Source organism: Falco naumanni, chromosome 6 (genome assembly GCF_017639655.2).
Source record: "Falco naumanni isolate bFalNau1 chromosome 6, bFalNau1.pat, whole genome shotgun sequence".
In the NCBI taxonomy this organism is placed as follows: Eukaryota; Metazoa; Chordata; class Aves; order Falconiformes; family Falconidae; genus Falco; species Falco naumanni.
The window spans coordinates 64,687,379-64,707,126 of NC_054059.1; the positions used below are offsets into that span (position 1 = coordinate 64,687,379).

A 19,748-nucleotide genomic window follows, 5' to 3' on the forward strand; every position below is an offset into this window, starting at 1 on the left:
GAGTGAAGCTTTACTGAATGTGAGGAGGTAATAGGAGGATGTGGAGAGAGAGAGAGAGGGAAGTGCTTCCAATAAATCTATAATCAAAAGAGGAAGGCCAAAATAAAAAAAGGCCATTGATATTCTAGATAAAGAGCTAGAAAAGATAGCAAATCATAAAACTTGAAAAAATAAGATACGAAAAGAGCTTTGTGTCTGTAGCCTGCCTTGCTTTTAGACAGTAACTAACTAGTAGATTTTAAAAAGTTTTTTTGGTTTTGTTTTGTATTTAATGATAGACTATAGTCTACCACAAAAACTAGTCATTTACAAGTAGAACAAAATATAGATTTTACTTGTATGGGCTTTTTCTGCAGTGGACAGTAGTGCTGATGAGGCCATGATTGATCTGTTGGCTGGATTGGAGAATGATGGATATCAGATGGGACATCACAAAACACTCTGTCACCATCATTCTCTTGGAAGCTGTCGAAATTCTCAGAACAGTGATGATGAAGAAAATGAGCCACAGTGCGATAAAGAAGACATGGAACTTAGCTTGTTAATGTCCCAAAGGTGGGACAGCAGCATTGAAGAGCCTGGGCCAAAAAGAAGGTATATATGTGATTTTTCTTTTCTTCATATGTCCTTTCTGCCAGATCCTTCCTCCCTCCCACCTGGTTTTCAAGTGTGTTGTGAGACCAGTGAGCTGTAGAGAGGTCTTTGTTGACAGCATTGGAAAACTCTATGCAAATCTTGGGATGGAATGCAGTTGTCCACATGATGCTGTGAATCGTCAGTTTTATATGGGAATAAAGATTAAATGTTTTAAGTTGGGCTAGACCTAAGCTTCTAGTTTGCTGTTTGAGGAAAAATTGAGTAGGCTTTTTGTCCTACCAGTCCAAATACAAAACCCTTTAGTTATAAGCTCCTTTTAAGGTCACAGTACAGATGTTAAGGTGTATCTTGTACATCTCACGTGCCTGTAACTTTTACTGAAGTGAATATTTGAGAAGTATTTTTGTGAAGACTGACTGACCCAGAGGCCTGAGAAAAACACCTGTTTGTTTCCATGCTCAAAGCGTAAATCAAAACATGAACGTTGCTCTGCTGGACTGCTGAAGGTCAGCAACTTGAATATATTTAAGGCCATAGTTCTTGGAACACCTTCTCAGGTTGTAGTGACCTTTTGGACAGTGTGCACTGACAGGCACTGAAAGAAGTTCTATCCAGTGTCTTTTTACCCCTGCTTTGGACAAACCTTCTGGTATTTATAATTCTATTTGAAAGATGAGAGACTTCACAGTCTTAACATTTTGGTATTTGGGGTTTTTACATCAGAAATCATAATTTATAGTGTAATTCGGAGAGCATGAGAGGCATAGAAATACTTAATCTTTTTTTTTCCTGAAGACATACAGAGAAGTTGTAAAAGAATCAGAAGTTAGATCATTAGTCCACTAGTTCTAGAGATAATTAATCTCTAAAGCTACTTTTCCTATCTGACCTTTTGATTTTCTTTGGTTTTTTCCACAGTATTCTGAAAAGTTGGAATTTGCATCTAAAACACTTAATGTTAATCTTCAGTTTAGTGGTAGTTCCTGTGTAAAACCAGCCTATATCTTGCAGAATTTATTGGCTCAGGCACAGCTCTGTATGGGCATGACTGTACAATTTCTGGAGTCGGGTAGGATCCTGAAGCAATTAATTGCTTTTATGAAGTAAAGAATCCTTTTTAAAAACTCATCAGACTTGATGAGCTGACTCATGATTAACTCGGTCATATATGCCCACATCTTAATCCCAGACAGAAAGCACTAGAGTGTACATACAAGGTGCCTCCACAGGGAGTCAACTCACATTCAGAGGGAATTACAAGCTTTGTTTCAGTGTGATCTACAGAATTTGGACTGACTTCAGAAGACAGCATGGGTATCTTTGCCGCCTGCATGATTCTGCTCATGAATAAAGAGCCAGTTTGAGTCTGACAATGGATCCAACCTTATTCTGCTCGGGCAGAATTAGGAAGTACAGAATAAACTGTCTGTACTTCCTAATGAATCCTACCATATCCATACTATCACTTTTCTTCTACTGGGTATTCACCAATCTTCCGTTATTCCAAAAAATACATTGAGGTAATGAGGAGTAACAACACTCTCCTGAGTGAATTAAATGGCTTGGGTTTGGTTTGTGCTGAACTGGAGAAAAAAGCCCATCAAGACCTGAACTGGTTCATGTATGGTTGTATCACACTGTATTACACAATTTTCCTGGAATTTAAACTGATGGGCTTGAATGCGGAGAGATCCAAGTTGTCTGCATCCTGGCTGGGTTTACTAAAGTTGACAAAGGTTTGCTTTATGCGCAGGATTATAGCATTATTCAGGTTGGAAGAAACAACTAAATGCTACATAGTCCAGTGCCCTGTTCAAAGCAGCTTTGGATAGATCAGTTGCTCAGGGCCTTGTCTGGTCAAGGCTTGAGTATCTCCGAAGAGAGAGATTGCATAGCCTGTACAGGCAACATGTTCCAGTGTTTCAACACCCTCATAATAAAGAATGCTTTCCTTGTACATAACATCCCTTGAGACAGCCCTGTGCTCATCGCCCTTCTCATATCACTGCGCGCCTCTGAATCTGGTTTCTTTATACCCACCCACTCACAAGATCTCTTAGTTTTTTCTCAAGGCTGAATAAATCCTGTTCCCTTAGCCTCTCCTTATATATCATGTGCTCCAGCCCCCAGTCACCCTGGTGCTCCTCAGCTGGATTTGCTCCAGTTTGTCAGTGCCTGTCTTGTAGTGGGGTGCCCAAAACTGAGCACAATACTCCAGATGCAGCCTCACAACTACTGAAATTGGCTACTGTCTGGCAGTCATAGCCCAAGCTGCAAATGGCCTTCTTTGCTACAAAGGCACACTGCATATTCTCAGGTTCAACTAGCTGTCTGCCAGGGCTTTTGCATCCTTTTCCACAAAGCCACTTCCCAACCATCTCTCTCTCTGCCTGTAGCCATGCATGGGGTTATTTAATCTCATTTGTGGAACATTTGGATTTGTCCTTTTTTGAAGTCCATAAGGTTCCTGTCAGCTCGTTCCCCAGCCTATTGAGATCCCTTGGAATAGCAGCCCTACTCTCCAGAGTACTGATTGCTCTCCCCAGTTTGATGTACGTTTGCAAGTAGGGCTGAATGTCTTTGCACTGGACTTTTCTATGTTTTTGGAACAGAGGAGGGAGAAATAAACTTACCTAGGTCGTGGCCACTGTGTACCTAACTGTGGTTGTTAGTCAGTTCTCTCTTCCAAGTTATGCTGCTTCCAGACTTGAGTTAGTGTAGAAATTATGTAGCCATATTTGAGCCTTTTGTTCCTGAACTAATAAACACGGTTTGATCTAAGTTGCCTCAGTGCTGAGGACATTCAGATGTCTGTGGTGTTACGATATATGTAATTCATGCTGTGGTCAAACTTCACAGATAAGAGTTCTTCAGAAGTAAACTGTATTTACATTATTGTGGATTTTCCTTCCTGTAACTTTGAAACCTTGGTATTTATAGCTTTTAAGGCACTACACAGTAATGGTTTATTATATCAAGCTACTAGGAAAATTATTGTTCTCTTAAAAACAAACAAACAGGAAAAAAAGACAAACCCCCCCCCCCATACCTAAGTTCCTTAACGTTTATCTGGATTTCTCTCTTGTAGCCACAGAATAGCTTATTTCTATGAAGAATTATTTCCATCTCACACTTTTTTTTTTAAAGAAGAAGAAATCAAATTGCTAAGTGCTTCCAAAGTGGTAATATTCCAGAGTGTTTGGGGTTTGGGTTTTTCTATGTAATTTTTTAACTTCCCCCCGTGCCACACCCCCCCCCCCCCCCCCCCCCCCCAAGCCATGCCACCTTAAAAACATGAAAAATTCATAAAGCTTTTATTTGTGGATTTACTACTTCTTTTTCCCCAGCAGGTTTATGACTGTAAAAATGGCAGTGTAGAACAGTTAACTTAGTAGAAGTGGCTTAAGTATTAGCAACAGCAATTTCAGAATGTTCAGGGAGGGATGGAAACAAACATATATGGTGGTTGTGCTTTAGTTAAGCCTTCCAAGAGAGTGAATTGTTATAATACAGTAAAGACTCCTTAACAAAAAAAATAAAAGGTAAAAATCTGTTTGCTAAGAGCTAAACTGAAATAATTTTGCATAGCTAGTTTAGTCTTCAAATTTCAAGCGCTAAAATTAAACCAGTAAAGTTGAGCATCAAAATACCTTCTCTATAACTTCTTAATCTAATGAATCCTTGAATCCTGCTGGTTTTGGCTGTAGTTTTTAAAGGGTTGGTCACCAATGTTGCCTCTTAAAATAGTAACATTGAATAATATTTTGAATTTCTCAGTGAGAAATGTAACAATTTATTTTGTTTGTTTCCCTTTGCTCTCCCAATTCACAGTCATACAGCACCACACCCCTTCGATTTTGAGGTCCCTGTGGCTATTGGTATTTTCTAAGAGAAGTATTGTGTATTAATTTGTCCCTTGATTTTCTTTAGGTCAGTTGGCAAAAACATGCATCGAAGTTCAACAGAAGAGGATTCATCTTCAGAGGAAGAAATGGAGTGGAGTGGTAACAATACGCTCCTAGCTAATCTCTCTATACCTCAGTTAGATGGGACTGCAGATGAAAATGGTGGTAAGTAAATAAAAAAAACCAGCTTTGGAAGTTGAATTACTACCTGGGTCATAGTTTGTTTTCAGATCAACTTGCTAATTCTCAGAAGTGTTAAACATTTTCAATTCTTGTTTCAATTGGAAGGAAATGCTTTCAACAGATTGCAGAAGCAGGCCCTTAATATCTTCCTTATCAGCCAACAATATTTTATTCTCAGTGCCCCTCTACAAATTACCAGATTCTGCTTTTCCTATTGTATTAATGATCCAAAAAGGGCATTGTTTAATTAGTTTGATGGAAAAGATAGTTACCTTGTTGCAAGGTGTATTTTTCTGTTACTATTTGTTATGCAAATATGGTATTAAAATTAATGATTCTGTAGGATTGCTTATCCTGCCAGGATTGCACGGTAAATAGTAAATGTATTATTGTGTAAATTTAGATGACTCTTTGCAAGTATTTATCTCACATGCTAAAATATAGTGAGCCTTTTTTTGAGCTTATGTTTCATTCAGTAGATTGCATGTTCACATCTTGGGAATGCATGAGTTAAAACTATGCAGTGGGAAAGCAATACAGAAGAAAGTGCCCTTCAAAACCTATTAAAAAATTAAATTAATCTGTAAAGATATTTCTTGTAATTTCTTTACAACCTGCTATCTTTGATCAAATAACCTTATTTAATAGAATGTACACTTTGAGGTTAGGCAATTATTTTTTTTTCTTCTAGTAGACAATTACATATTTTCACATTTATAAAATTTTGTTGAGCAAAAAATGTGAAATATATGGATCTTGTAAGGAGAAATATATTTATGTATTCAGAGTTTTCTCTGTATTAGGTTCATTTTTCTTGGTCTAATAAACAGTAATCTTCTTTGTTTAGAGATGTTGTATTAGCCATACTTCATCGCCTTTAAAATTTGAAATTTGTGGTTAACATCAATTTGTACAGAAACTTCTTTCTTAATCCGTAGTACAAACTGGTTAATTTAAAATCTTGTTTGTGCTCATGCATGTACCTCATTTCCTATTACTGCATTTGCTCTTCAGGGCAGAAATGTAACCCTTTACAAAATTTCTGTATTAGTTCATGCTTTTGAATTTATTTGATGAAAATATCAAAGATCATTTATTAGTATATAAAATACATACATCTTAATATATCTATTAGCAGTTCTTTATTAGAGAAAGCAAGCTATATGATCTTATTACATAGACAACTACAGCTATTCTTCTGTGTTCATTGTTTAAAGCATAGTTTGCTGTTTCCTTTGCTTTTATAGGTATAATGGTAGGGTTAATACATGACTTGATGTACTACTAATAAGATTTGGTTTTGCAAAATATACAATTGTAATTTCCTTATTTGCAGTACTTTGTAATTTAATGTAAAAAGGGATGCTTCTGGCTAATGAGACTGTATCTTAAATATTTCTTTAAATTCTAGAATATTTTAAGTATATGAAATACCACATGCAGAAGAACATAGAATAAGTTTATTACTGTGAGCTTTTACATCAGCTTCTTAATATAAGAGATACATTAAATTCAGAATGATCTCAATGCATTTCCTCTAAATTAGAAAATGCTTATTCACACATGAATCTGTGTTTGTAACTTCTGAGTGACTGACAAATATTTTTGCCATTTTTATATCTGAATAGTCAGATATCTTCCAAGTGTTCGTTGGCCATTTTCTTGGGTTTCAGTTAATCATCCTTATTCTTTTTGTGGACTCCTAACTTCAAAGAATCATAGGCAGCATCTCCCAGCTGCGTTTCACAGCAGAGAGACTCTGTATGCATTAGAAAATGTTATTAGAAACAGATTGAAATTTCCTTTTTTTTTTCTCACCCAGCAACAAATAAATTGCTAAGCTGAAGGCAGCATGAATCTAAGATAATCCCCAAATTGTTTGAGACTTACAGTAAAAACTCAAAAGATCCCCTGACAGTGTGAAGTGCATGCTTCCAGGTCATACAGCATGTTTCATGGCTCCTGTCCCCCTTCAACATTTCACCTAAAGATGTGGACACATGAACAAATTGCAGTGTGCCCAGCGCTCTGTGGCAATTGCCTCCTTCAAATTACTTGGTGTTCATTGTGTTTACGAGCAAGCACACAGTCGCTGTAAACCAGTTGTTTTGTGTACTTAGCACCTGCCTGTCTGCACTTTAACTACATTTACTGCAGGATAAGTATCAGTGAAAGAGAAAGAAATCATCCCGGGTATTACGTGATGAGTCTGCACAGGACAGTTACCACAGCACATGCTGGTTGCAGATCAGCGTGGGAATGTTAATGCATGGATATGTATTCATGTTCTAACTAAACAGTGCAAGCTCCTTGCATAAACACCTAAATGGGTGGTGGATTGCTCTGCTTTATAAAAGTGCAGCAAACGATGCTTAGCACACGGAAAAATTACAACATGGCAAGGGATTTGTATTAAGATAGCACTTCAGCCTTCTGTGCAATGACTTTTCTGTAAGGGGAAAGTCATCTAAGTAAGTTCTTTGTTTTTCAGAGCCAGTCAGTATGCATGCTTCTCAGGGACAAAGCAGGATACAAGCTTTTCTAGAAAACAGTCTGTATTGAGTTACCTGAAAGTGATTTTTAGAAGACTTCTTTCAGAAAACCAGCATGAAGCCTTTGGCAATTGTATGCCAGTCTACCATTTATGAGTAACTGACAGAATGGCTGAGACACCAATGTACTGAAGACGGGATTTTGATAAAGCAACTCATGTACTCTGGGGCTGTAGTTGTCATAATCATAAATGCAGTGTGATTTAGAAGAGTTTTGTTTGTTCTTTGAATGGGAGGGCTTTCAGGAAAATGTTATTAAAATGTTTAATGTCTTAGGTTATTTTTTTTAACAGGAAAACTAGAGTAAAATCGCTTGTCTTCCATTTCAGACAATCCTTTGAATAATGAAAGTTCTCGAACTCACTCCTCCGTCATTGCAACAAGCAAAATGTCTGTAAAGACCTCAATCTTTCACAAAGATGCTGCTACACTAGAACCCCCATCTTCTGCTAAAATTACTTTTCAGTGTAAACACACAAGTGCCCTTTCTAACCATGTTTTGAATAATGAAGATTTAGTAGAAGACCTCTCACAACCAAACACAGAAACAAGACCTGAACTTTCAGTCCATTCTCTTACAAAAGAAAGCACTTACTCAGCAAAGTACCCAACTCCATTCAGCAATAGTACCCATGCAGAAAACTCTCACAAAGACAGTAACAATAAAGATACTCTCCCAGTTCCTTCACATGAAAATAACATTTTTGAGTATGAAGATGATATTTCATCAGTGAGCAGACAGATACCTAGTAGGAAGTATACTAGCATCAGAAAGGCTGAAAAGGATGTCTCTTTTATGCATGTGGGCCGCCACATTGGTGACAGCATGTTGAATAAAAACTTATTTAACTTTTCTGAGTTGAGCCACTCCAGCCACTCCAAAGGTAAAATGTCCTCTGAAGTAAGTGAAAAATCTAGCAGTGCAAGTATAAATAGCTTTTTTCCAGCAACAGTTACAGAAAATTGTGAATTGGTGTCTTGTTCAGGAGGCAGTCGAACTGTGGTACATTCACTTGAAAATAACACTGATGAAGGTGGCCTTAATAAGCTTAAAATTAGGTATGAAGAATTTCAGGAGCATAAGGCAGAAAAGCCAAGCCTCAGTCAACAAGCAGCACATTACATGTTCTTTCCTAGTGTTGTTCTTTCTAATTGTCTCAGTCGACCACAGAAGTTAGCTCCTGTGACATATAAATTACAGCAAGGCAACAAACAGTCCAGGTTGAAGCTGAATAAAAAGAAACATAGTTTTATCAATCATCAAGAGCCTGCAAGTGTAAATGATGTTGCATCAGTGAAGGAAAGCTGCTATACACAAGGTAATGCTTGTAGTAACATTCCTGATAAGGACAGTGCTTTACCTAGTGACTTAGTTCAAGTTCCTGTTGAGGCTTTTGAAAACAAAATGCCTACAAGTACTGCTAATTATACTGACTGCCAGTTTGCAGATGGATCTCTTGAAACTGAGCAGTCATTTGGATTATGTGGGAATAAATACACGCTCCGAACAAAACGGAAGGTAAATTATGAGACTGAAGACAGTGAATCAAGCTTTGCTGCACACAACTCAAAAATTAATCTACCTCAACCTATAGAAAGTGTTGAAAGTTTGGATGGGTCTCAGAAGTCTCGAAAGCGTAGAAAACTTTCTAAAAAATTGCCACCTGTTATTATTAAATATATTATCATCAATAGATTTAGAGGGCGAAAAAATATGCTTGTTAAACTAGGGAAAGTAGATTCTAGTGAGGAAAGAGTAGTACTCACAGAGGAAAAAATGAACTTATATAAAAAGCTTGCACCTTTAAAGGACTTTTGGCCAAAAGTTCCTGACTCTCCTGCAACCAAATATCCTATTTATCCACTGACACCAAAGAAAAGTCACAAAAGGAAAGCAAAACATAAGTCAACCAAGAAAAAAGCTGGAAAACCACAAAAAACATGTAGTAAAAATATTAAAAGAACTTTATCTTTCAGAAAAAGGACTCATACAATTCTTTCTCCTCCTTCACCATCCTACAATGCTGAAGCTGAAGACTGTGACTATAACTATAGCGATGTTATGTCTAAGTTAGGTTTTCTTTCTGAGAGAAGCACAAGCCCAGTAAACACATCTCCACCTCGCTGCTGGTCTCCCACTGATCCAAAAGCAGAAGAAATTTTGACCAACCTGGATAGAGAAGCTTTATATAGTAGGGGGCCCAATATGTACAACAGCAAGACTGTTAATTCTAATGTAGGAAAAAATAGTCGAGCAAAAACTCAGGTTAAGAAATGTAAAAAGAAATTTGCTAGCCCCACTGTATCTACCAAGAAAAAGAAAAAGATTAATCAGGCCGATAAAACGGTAGATGATGGAAAGAAGAAACCTAGAACAAAACAAAGACAAAAAACAGCTGAAAAAGCACCCTCGAGAAAGCGTGTTGTGTTTAAAGATGAAAAAGGAAATGCTCGCTCTGCTGCAGAAGTGAAGTTTGTGCTGAAACGTCAAGATCTGCCTGAGATTTCTTACAACTCTGTCAACTCACAGCCACTTCATAACCGGAAAGACAGTCCCCTTCCTGGCTATTCAGCAGGATATCTGCCATCAGCACAGCTTCCTTCAGCAGCTGATGCACAAGGGAATTCATCAGGCTGTTTTCATTCATTGATGGAAATTGATAAGCCTGTAGATGCACAGTGTTTACCTGCTCCACAAGAAGACCCTCATTCATCTTTCACATCTACTCCTGTGGCATCTGGAAGGGAAGTACCAAAAATGAGCTCTCAAAGGCCCAGGACTCAAAGTGCTGTGTTTAGAATGAAGGAGTCTGCTCTCATTCAAAACATATTTGATCCATCTAATCACTCAACTCAGGTAACACAGAATGCACGCATCTCTAAAGATAAGACTTCTGCAAAAGCTGAAGAGATAAAAAATCTGCAAAACAGATACTTACCACCAGCTGGGAAATTAAATGAGGCTCATGACTCTTTGGACACAGCAAAGATGGATCAGTTACATGCCTCTAACTATTTGCATTGTAAAGACAGTAATCAACAGCAGATCTTCTGCTTACCAGAGGCATCCAAGCATTCTGATCCTTGTTCTTCTATTCTTAAGTCATCTGAAGAAAGCCCTGGGCCACTTCAGCTGCCTAAAAACTGTTTTGTAACATCTTTGAAGAGTCCGGTGAAACAGTTAAACTGGGATCAAAACCAGAGAGGGTTTATTTTGGATATATCACATTTTAAACCTGAAACAGTAAAACAGAGGTCTCTGTCAGAAGCAACCATGCAACCAAAACCCATCACCCAGTATAAAAATAGGACTGTAGTGGCCCCATCAGCGTTCAGTGAAGGACAGTCTGGCCTAGCTGTTTTGAAAGAGTTGCTCCAGAAGCGACAACAGAAAGCTCAGAATGCAAATGTTACACAGGAACCATTACCGGCTAAAACACAGCTGAGCAGGAGTCTACCATGCCCTCTTGAACAGAATAAAGCAATCAAAAGGTCACGGTCAATCGCATTGCCAAGAAAATCTCGTGCTCCCAGGAATACAAAACCTAAAGAAAAAACACCAAAACTGTCAAAAATGGAGTCTTTAAGCCAGCAGATCACCAGTCGCATTGATCACACTGTATCTGATGACAGCCCCATTTTTTTTTCAGACCCTGGTTTTGAAAGCTGCTACTCGCTTGAAGACAGCTTGTCTCCAGACCACAATTACAACTTTGATATTAATACTATAGGGCAAACTGGATTTTGCAGTTTTTATTCTGCAAGCCAGTTTGTCCCAGCAGATCAAAATTTGCCCCAGAAATTCTTGAGTGATGCAGTTCAAGATCTTGGTTCTGGACAAACAGCAGAAAATGACTTTCTGTGTCATAATGACAAAAAATCTGAGGAAGAAAAGCAACATACTTCAAGCACAAGTAAATGGATGCGGTCTGGTTCTCTGAGCCCTGAGCTTTTTGAGAAAACCTCACTGGATAATAATGAGAACCACTGCCATAGCCAATGGAGGAAAAACGTTCATCCTTCAACTTCTAGATCTAATTCTATCGATACCTCTTGCACACAAGAGACTGAGGTCTGTTTAAATGAAAAATTCAAATTGAATAGAAACACAGTAAATAAAGAGAGATTTCTTAACCTTTCTCAGCCAGCCAGCTCAGACTGGATTCAAAGCCACATTAGAAAAGAAACCACTTTTGAACCCTGTCAACCACTTGATTCAGTTAATACCTCTTTTACATCCATATTGTCTTCTCCGGATGGTGAACTTATAGATGCGGCGTCTGAGGATTTAGAATTACATGTTTCAAGAAACAATGAGGCACTAACTCCAACTCCAGATAGTTCACCAAGATCAACCAGTTCTCCCTCACAATCAAAGAATGGAAGTTTCACGCCTCGTACTGCTCACATTCTTAAGCCTCTCATGTCCCCACCCAGTCGTGAAGAAATCATGGCAACTTTGCTGGATCATGATCTCGCAGAAACAATTTATCAGGAACCATTTTGCAGCAATCCTTCAGATGCCCCAGAAAAGCCAAGGTACTGTGTTAAATGCATTTCTGCCTACATATGCTTGTGATTATATTAAATTTAATTTATTCCTGTAAACAATTTTACACTGTTATGTGGCACAGATGCATAAAAGATCCCATCTGATATGCATACATTTGAAGTTGAAAATTACTGTACTTCCTGTGCAAATACCCTTTTTCATTCATGACACTTTATTTTTTTTATTGCTTGATATTGTTGTAGTAAGTGGGAATGTGCCTGCTTGGTTTGTAAAAGAAAGATATTGTGCACAGGATTTCCATAGCGAGAAAACTAGTTAGCAGGACTCTGCTTGTATATCATCTTGAGGACTGCATGCAGTGTAGTTTAGAGCAAAACAACAATTCAAACTGTTTTCTTCACAGGGAGATTGGAGGACGGCTTCTCACAGTGGAAACTAGACTTCCAAATGACCTGCTCGAGTTTGAGGGGGACTTCTCATTAGAAGGTCTACGACTCTGGAAGACTGCGTTTTCAGCAATGACGGAAGGTCCTAGACCAGGGTCTCCTCCTTGTAATGGTCACTCTACTGTTAATAAAAGAGAAAGTAATAGCCATAAAACTAGTGAAGACAAAAAAATAGTTATAATGCCATGCAAGTGTGCTCCAAGCCAACAGCAAGTTCAGATATGGCTTCATGCCAAAGAAGAGTATGAACATTTCAAGAAATTGCCTAAGAATCATCCTGCTGAGCTGGCAAAGGCAGCTGAGAATTTCAGCTCTTCAGTATTGTCTGAAGAGAAATCTGTAGAAGTAGTAAAAGCGGCTAAAGATTTACATTTATCTAGCCTGGAAGGTGAAAGACCTATTGTGCCTACAAAGAATTCTGCTTCTGTGGCAGAAACTACAAAAACACAAACCAAGGAAGTCTGTGATAAGTCTGTAAGTACTATAGGAACTTCTATAAATACTAAAAATTACATAGACTCTAATAAAACTCCGTATGAAGCCAAGACACTTAGTACTTCAACACTAGAACATGATAAGGAGGAGGAAGAGGAAGATTATTATGTCAATTATAGTTCACCAGATTCTCCAGTACTTCCTCCTTGGCAGCAAGTAGCATCTCCAGATCCCAAGCAGTCCAATTTAGAAGACGCAGAGTGGAAAAGTCAGGATATCATTTTGTCTTCTGTGGAAGAAAATGATGTCGTACCTGTTGGAAGTGCACAAAACTCTCCATCCACCCAAGGGGACATGAGGACATCCTTTGACACATCACCGTTTCCAGTTAATGGAGATCCTGGAAATCCTGAATTTGTTTGCGTACATAGTACACCCATTGTGCAGATTAAAAATCAAGACAGACTACCTGAAGTTCTTGGTTTTACTCCTTTATCCACAGGTAAATCCATTAAGTGATTCTAATGATACACCAAAAGAATTTCTGAATATATTATATTTCTTTTGACATAATGATAAAATAATTGCATCCTCACAAAAATATACTTAAAACTTGTTTTGGAAAGGAAAAGGCCTGTGCATTGTTGTTAAACTAACTGTTGAGTTATGAAAAATGTCTAGAAGCAGAGCACGCTTTTGCTTCCTGATGGTCTCTAGTATCTGAACTCTGAAGAACTGATTAAAAACTTAATTTAAAAGTATAGCTTATTTTGGCAATTTTGAAATCTTGTTGGTTGTATTGCTTGTATTTTCCAAACATAGTCTCAATGTAGAGTGTGAATAACATTTCACTGTTCAAGGTGATAATGATGTGAGGTTTGGTAACTTACTGGTCTTGTACTATACGTTCCTTAACGTCCAAAATACCAAACTGTAATAGTTGTGCTTTGGATTCAACAGAGAATAAAGTTGTATTTCTTTATATAGATAATATTTGTAAACCAAATGCCTCTGGTTTCTAGCATGTTATTTAATGCCTAGACAATATTACTGAGGCTAAGCAGTTTTGTACTCATCTGTGTTTACAGAACCAAAAGCCCAGAAACTGAGCCACAAGAGAGGAAGTAATACTGATAGTCTTCAAAGAGTACTCCTAACCACACAAATTAAGGTAGATAAGATTTATGTACAGATGCATTTTTATTATGCCACACATACACATTTCCATTCTTTCTTGTTTTTTTCTTTTGCTATCAAGATCTTGAAAAGACATTTAAAATGGTAGGGTGCAATTGCTGTGGTATCAGTATACGCTCAAAGTTAGGAAGAAGAAATCAGTTTCATTTGTGGGGCGGGGAGAAGTTGGATATGGACAGTATGTTCTGTTTTAGGGTAGTGAGATGCTAATGAAACACTAAAGAGGTGCCATGTAAGGCTGTTTTTTTGCTCTTTTACTTACAACATCCTTTTAAAGTTCAATTGTGATTTCCCGTGTGTGTGTGTATGTATGTGTATATATATATATACACACATGCAGATGTTGTATATTGTGTATCGCTGTGTGTATTAGTTTTCAGACAATGTTCTAAGCATTTTCTGAAAACAACGTAGCCCAGGGGTCCTCAAACTACGGCCGCGGGCCAGATACAGCCCCCCAGGGTCCTCAGTCCGGCCCCCGGTATTTACAGACCCCCCGGGGGGGGGGGGGGGGGGGGTTGGGGGGAAACCAAGCAGCCGCAGATGACTGCCTGCCACTGCATCCACGCGCCGGCCCCCTGGTTAAAAAGTTTGAGGACCCCTGAAGTAGGCAATTAATGGCACTAGTATGCTGACAGAGTAAAATTTCTCTAAACAGTGTTTCTGTTCCCTGTGTTGGAAACAGAAGAGTGGGCTAGGTGCATTACCAAAATGACCCATTCGTTTTCTCTTTTGTTCTCAACATACCGGTATTCACCCAGTTCAAGTGGGTATTTAAGTGTACCCTTAATTCAGTGCCTTCAAAAGTGGTGACTGAAACAGGGTGGTTTGATGAATTGTTGCTCAAGAGAGAATAGACATTTGCTGGTTCCCCTGTCTGCAGGCTTCTAAGAAAGCCTGTATGTGTGGGAGTGTTTGGTTTTGGTTGGTATGTGTTTGGGTTTTTTGTGTTTGGGGTTTTTTTTAAGTATTTCAAACAGCCTCTTGGTTTACTATGAGGTTTCATTAAAAATAAATACTAAAGGCAGAAAGATACAAGTGTTGTTTCCCTGTTGAAAAGTGGCATGAGGAGATGGTTGAAAACTTTTTTTTTCGTAATTGTAGTGTAGCGTTTACATTTTCATTAGGTACATTTCAATTAATATTGCATGTTAATTTAACAACCTGTAGTTTTCTCAATATTATACTGTGTGTTTTTCTCTTCCCACCCCCTCCCCCTCAATAAGAATCAATTTGCTGCCCTTGGTGCTCCAAAGAAAGAGACTTCTCAGATTGAAGGACCATCTTTAAATAACACTTACGGTTTTAAAGTCAGTGTGGAAAACCTGCAGGAAGCAAAATCTTTACATGAGGTAACTTATTGTTACATGTTACTTTATAAAATGTAAATTTTATAAAGTTTTATAATGGCAGAATTTAAAAATCTTTTCCTCATTCGTCCCTACCTGACTTAAAATTAATCAGTGTGAGACGTCTGCAGCTTTAAGTAGTTGATCGACTAGTTTCAGCTTGGTCTTCAGATGCCTTTATTTTATAGTATTGAACTAAATTTTGCAGTATTTTTGTTGAGGTGGTGGCAAACCTTTCTTTAAAAAACAAAAATAAGGGAAAGATCAGAAGGAAGTAGTAGTAAGTTTTGTATAAAAACATTACTGGGAAAACTAGTTCACCGTAACTTTCATGAATCGTTTTCTTAAGAAACAAGGCATCAGGCATCACCCAGTCAGGTCCTCCCATTGTGTCTACATGCTACCTTCTGAACCTGTTGGCCAATTTCTAGTGTATTTAACAAAATGGTACGTGTCTCAGAGAATGTCTCTACATATTTCATGTAGATAGGTGGTTGGTGTTGGAAAGAGAGATCAACATTGGGGCTGGAGAAAGGGATGCAGTGTGAATACGGTACTACTGTGTTGGGCTGCTAATTGGTCAGCCAGCATGTATGGGCTCCCAGACAGTCACCACATCTGTGGCTTGAAAGCAGCTGTTGACAAATTTACAGATGAGATGGGGAGGTAGCAGTTTTGTGCACTGAGTAGGTGACATAGGAGAAGCCACAAGAAACATGATTTTGCAGGAAATTGAGATGGAGCTTGATAGTAAAATTTCATTTCAGTGATGGCTGCTGTAGCGATTTAGGATGCAAATCTAGAGGAAATGATGCTGACCCCAGGGCAGCTTACATATTCAGAAATATTTATAACTTTGCCCTTGTAATCTCTCCAGCCTGCCCATTAGTCCACACTGTCAAGTATATTATGCAAGACAACAGAGCAACAACACAGGGATGAAACAGTATTAAATACTACAGTACTTATTGTAGAGTCAAAACTGTACAGTATGTACAACTGTACAATATATAGTGATTAGCATTGTCTTAATGGAAAACATTCTGCAAAAAGCTATGGCAATATAATGTGGAAGTTCATTAATGCAAGTGAAGGGAAAGTTAGGTATTCTCCTTATCTCCCTGTAAGTGACTTAGTCTCCATGCTTGTTTGCACATCTTTGGTGAGGGAGGGAAAGGAAAATAAAGAGGAATGGTGTTCCTTGCTCTTGATCAGTCTGAAAACTTAATTCAGCTCAATATGCAAAGCTGTTTGAAAACATTACAGGAATTCACTGATGCGAAGCTGAACATTTCTGTTTGTGTTTTCTGCTTGTGGTAGAAGATGGTAGTACTTGGAAACAAATAATGAATTTTAATAATTGAGTATTAAAAATGTATTAATTGATTAATCTTTTTTGTAAGATAATGCTCTTTGCCAAAAAGTGAGATCCAGAGATGCATGTTTAATTACTTCTGTTAATTTTCAGGTGTGACCTCTTAGTTACAATATAATACGACCATATAAATGTCTGCAATGCACTAATTTGCACTAATACTCTCTTAAATTTTTTGAAGAAAGCTCCAAAACATACTAACTTATTCTATTTATTTGTCGGTAGGTCCAACACCTTACCCTCATCAGTATGGAGTTACATGCTCGAACCAGACGAGATTTGGAACCAGACCCAGAGTTTGATCCGATCTGTGCTTTATTCTATTGCATCTCATCAGACACAGCGCTGCCAAATACTGATAAAAAAGAAATCACTGGTGCTATAGTGATTGATAGAGACAGGACACTCTCAAGCCAAGGTTCCTATTTCTTTTTTTCTTAATGTATTTTGCAAAAATGCTTATTTTGTAGTAATCAAACAGTAGCAAGCAAAATATAATCGAGTATCTATATTACTACTTAGCTCATTTAATTTTGTCTTGTTGACTGTTGGATGAATGGCCGTATTAAACAGAGTTTTCCTGCTTATATCTTCCAAAGAACTATTGCATGGGCTGTAAACCACAAATAACATACACATGTGCAAAATATCTATGTTTGCGTACTTGTGGACAAGCCCCTGCAGTGTTCTAAAAGTATAAAGAGGAAAACCTGCCTTTAGTTTCCTACTCAAGTTGCTGGATAGCTACAAGTAGAAAATGTTAAAAGCAAGACAGTATGTTTTATATTTTACTTAAGGGTTATTTTTGTGGTTTTATCTGATCCTTTTAGGATCTAAACAGGGGCCCTTATTCTATTGTACCTTTTTGGCTTTGTTTAGACCAGTGATACTCAACCTGTGGCTCTAGAGCCGGATGTGGCTCTTCATGGCCCTACAGGCGGCTCTCGCAATGTAGGCATCTGATCGGCGCTCCACTCTATCAGGCAGCGCGGGGAGCACTGAGCAAATGGACCAGCAGTGTGGGAGTCGCTGAAGTTCCCCCTCCCATAGGGGGAAAGAAAAGGAGCTGCTGGGATCCCCCCACAGGTAAGAGTAGAGATCACCTCCCACCCAGCAGCCGTGGGGCAGAATGGGGAAAAACTCGCCCTTTTGCCCCTTCCACCCCTCTACCCCACTCCTTCCTAGCAGCCAGAAGGGGTTGAAGACAGAATGCTGCTGGGAGAGAGGATGCTGATGTGTCATGTCGTGATGTATCAATATGTGACGGTGTTGAGGCAGCATCATCACACATTGAAGTGTCATGATGGAAAAAAAATCACACTGTTGATACTTGATTTTTATGGTGCTCTACAACTCCATTTAATAAAGAAGTGGCTCTCCAGCTGTTAAAGGTTGAGTACCACTGGTTTAGGCTAGTAAAAAAAAACAAACCCAAACAAAAAAATTTTTTAAAAAGTCCTCTTTTCTTTCAGGGTTACTTTGGCATTGTGAATGTGTATTAAACCACAAAATACTGTCTAAAATTTAAGTGTGGACAAAAACCTATCAAAAAAAATTAGCATTAAGGCAACAGCTCCTTCTTTTACCAGTTTATTTTTCAAAGTATTGTAGATATTATGTTAAGCTAAGTTCTTTTTATTCTTAGTGAAGTTTATTCTGGTGTTACATGCTTGTTGTTACTATCTTTAAAAAAATTATCACCATGATCTTGACTAAGTGAGATTTTTCCGCAGTGTAGCCACTATGGCTCCCTAGGTGTGCGCCACTGATAAATTATCAAGAAAAAGCTCTCTGTAAAGAGGTCCAATAATATTTTGAAAGCCAAAAGCTTCTGATCTGTTTTTGTTAATGAAATAAAATGATGTGTTTAAATGTTATTGTGACATTTCTTGCTTTAATTGATGTGTGCTGTCAATATTTTTGGGTTCAGACTTTTTTGAGTTCCCTGTGGAGTGACTTGATGTTGCGATACACCTTTTTTTTCCCCCCTTTTTGTATTCCTATTGCTTTGTAAGTTACAGTACTCATTTCAACATCTATTTCTGAAAGCACACTTTTAATTCTCAAGATCTTAAAAATGTGTCAAAGTAGAATGCCTTTTAAAAACTCCAGATTGTTGCCTTAATCAGAGATTCTAGTATCCGTTGTATAGAGAAACCAAAAAGACGAAGTATGTGTTGCATATAATTTATTTAAAGAGGTTTTTTTATACGGAAGGCAAATGCCGAGTTCTTGCATGCATACAGATTTAGCTATTATTCTCACATTATCAATGTAGACACTTTTAATGTGCACTAAGTAAGCAGTTGCTCATGTTTTTCCATTTATATTAGTAACTGAACAGTGTTTAAGAATTGTACTGAAAAAAGAACCATACTATGTTATGTAGCATTTTCGTTCTTCAGAGCATTTTGCAAAGCACTACTCTTAAGCTAGCAATTAAATATTTTGCATGAAAACACTGTGTGAGCTGTTATGGTCTTTTAATATTTCTTACTCAATATAATTTTCTAATAGATGGACTCCTTTACATGTAAAATGGTGACATTTCTCTTGAAACAAATTTATTTGTATCGGAGAATTTGTGCAAGATTACCACTATGGTAGAATTTTACAAAGTGAGAAGAACACACTTTTCCACCCAGGAGGAACAAAATAAGTCCATGGAATTAATTGTGATAGCAATTCATGTTAAAGATAAAAATAGGTTGTATTCCATACTTCTTTTGAGTTGTATGTTTTGTTCTCAAGTAATATTGTTGACTGCAGTCATGAAATTCCTTCTAAATTGTAATGATTTTTTTCTTTTTTTTACTTTATTTTCTAGGGAGCAGAGACCAAGCCCCCTTACTCACAAGATCTGGAGTTACAGGACTAGAAGTCAGTTACGCTACTGATGAAAGAACTCTTTTCCAGGAAGTAGTGAATATTGTAAAAAGGTAGCATATCTGTACGTTCTGCTTTTATTTTTCAGGCTTGGTACAGCAGATTTAGTTCCTTCAACCCTTGCCAGTCTCTCAAATACTGATTTTTTTTGTTGTTGTTGTTTCCCTCAAAGGCTTATTTCTAGAGTGGACAAGCATGGTGGTCTTTCGAATAAAAATGCTTTTTGCTTTTCCTTTTCTCTGACAGCAAGAACGTTCAGATCCTCTTAAGCAGCTGAATTACAGTCTTGAAACTAATCAGCCATATAAGT

The 19,748-nt window shown here is 37.8% G+C and overlaps 1 protein-coding gene across 1 annotated transcript in view; it reads left to right on the forward strand.

Annotated features, from left to right (window-relative positions):
• The window catches only part of REV3L (REV3 like, DNA directed polymerase zeta catalytic subunit), a 123,841-nt gene that overhangs the window by 70,745 nt on the left and 33,348 nt on the right, over positions 1 to 19,748 (forward strand). Inside the window, exons 11-18 of the mRNA XM_040597762.1 lie at positions 357 to 594; positions 4,528 to 4,667; positions 7,567 to 11,776; positions 12,154 to 13,133; positions 13,720 to 13,802; positions 15,055 to 15,180; positions 16,778 to 16,970; positions 19,380 to 19,491. Of these exons, the coding sequence (XP_040453696.1) occupies positions 357 to 594; positions 4,528 to 4,667; positions 7,567 to 11,776; positions 12,154 to 13,133; positions 13,720 to 13,802; positions 15,055 to 15,180; positions 16,778 to 16,970; positions 19,380 to 19,491 (6,082 nt within the window). The remainder of the gene's footprint in view (positions 1 to 356; positions 595 to 4,527; positions 4,668 to 7,566; positions 11,777 to 12,153; positions 13,134 to 13,719; positions 13,803 to 15,054; positions 15,181 to 16,777; positions 16,971 to 19,379; positions 19,492 to 19,748) is intronic.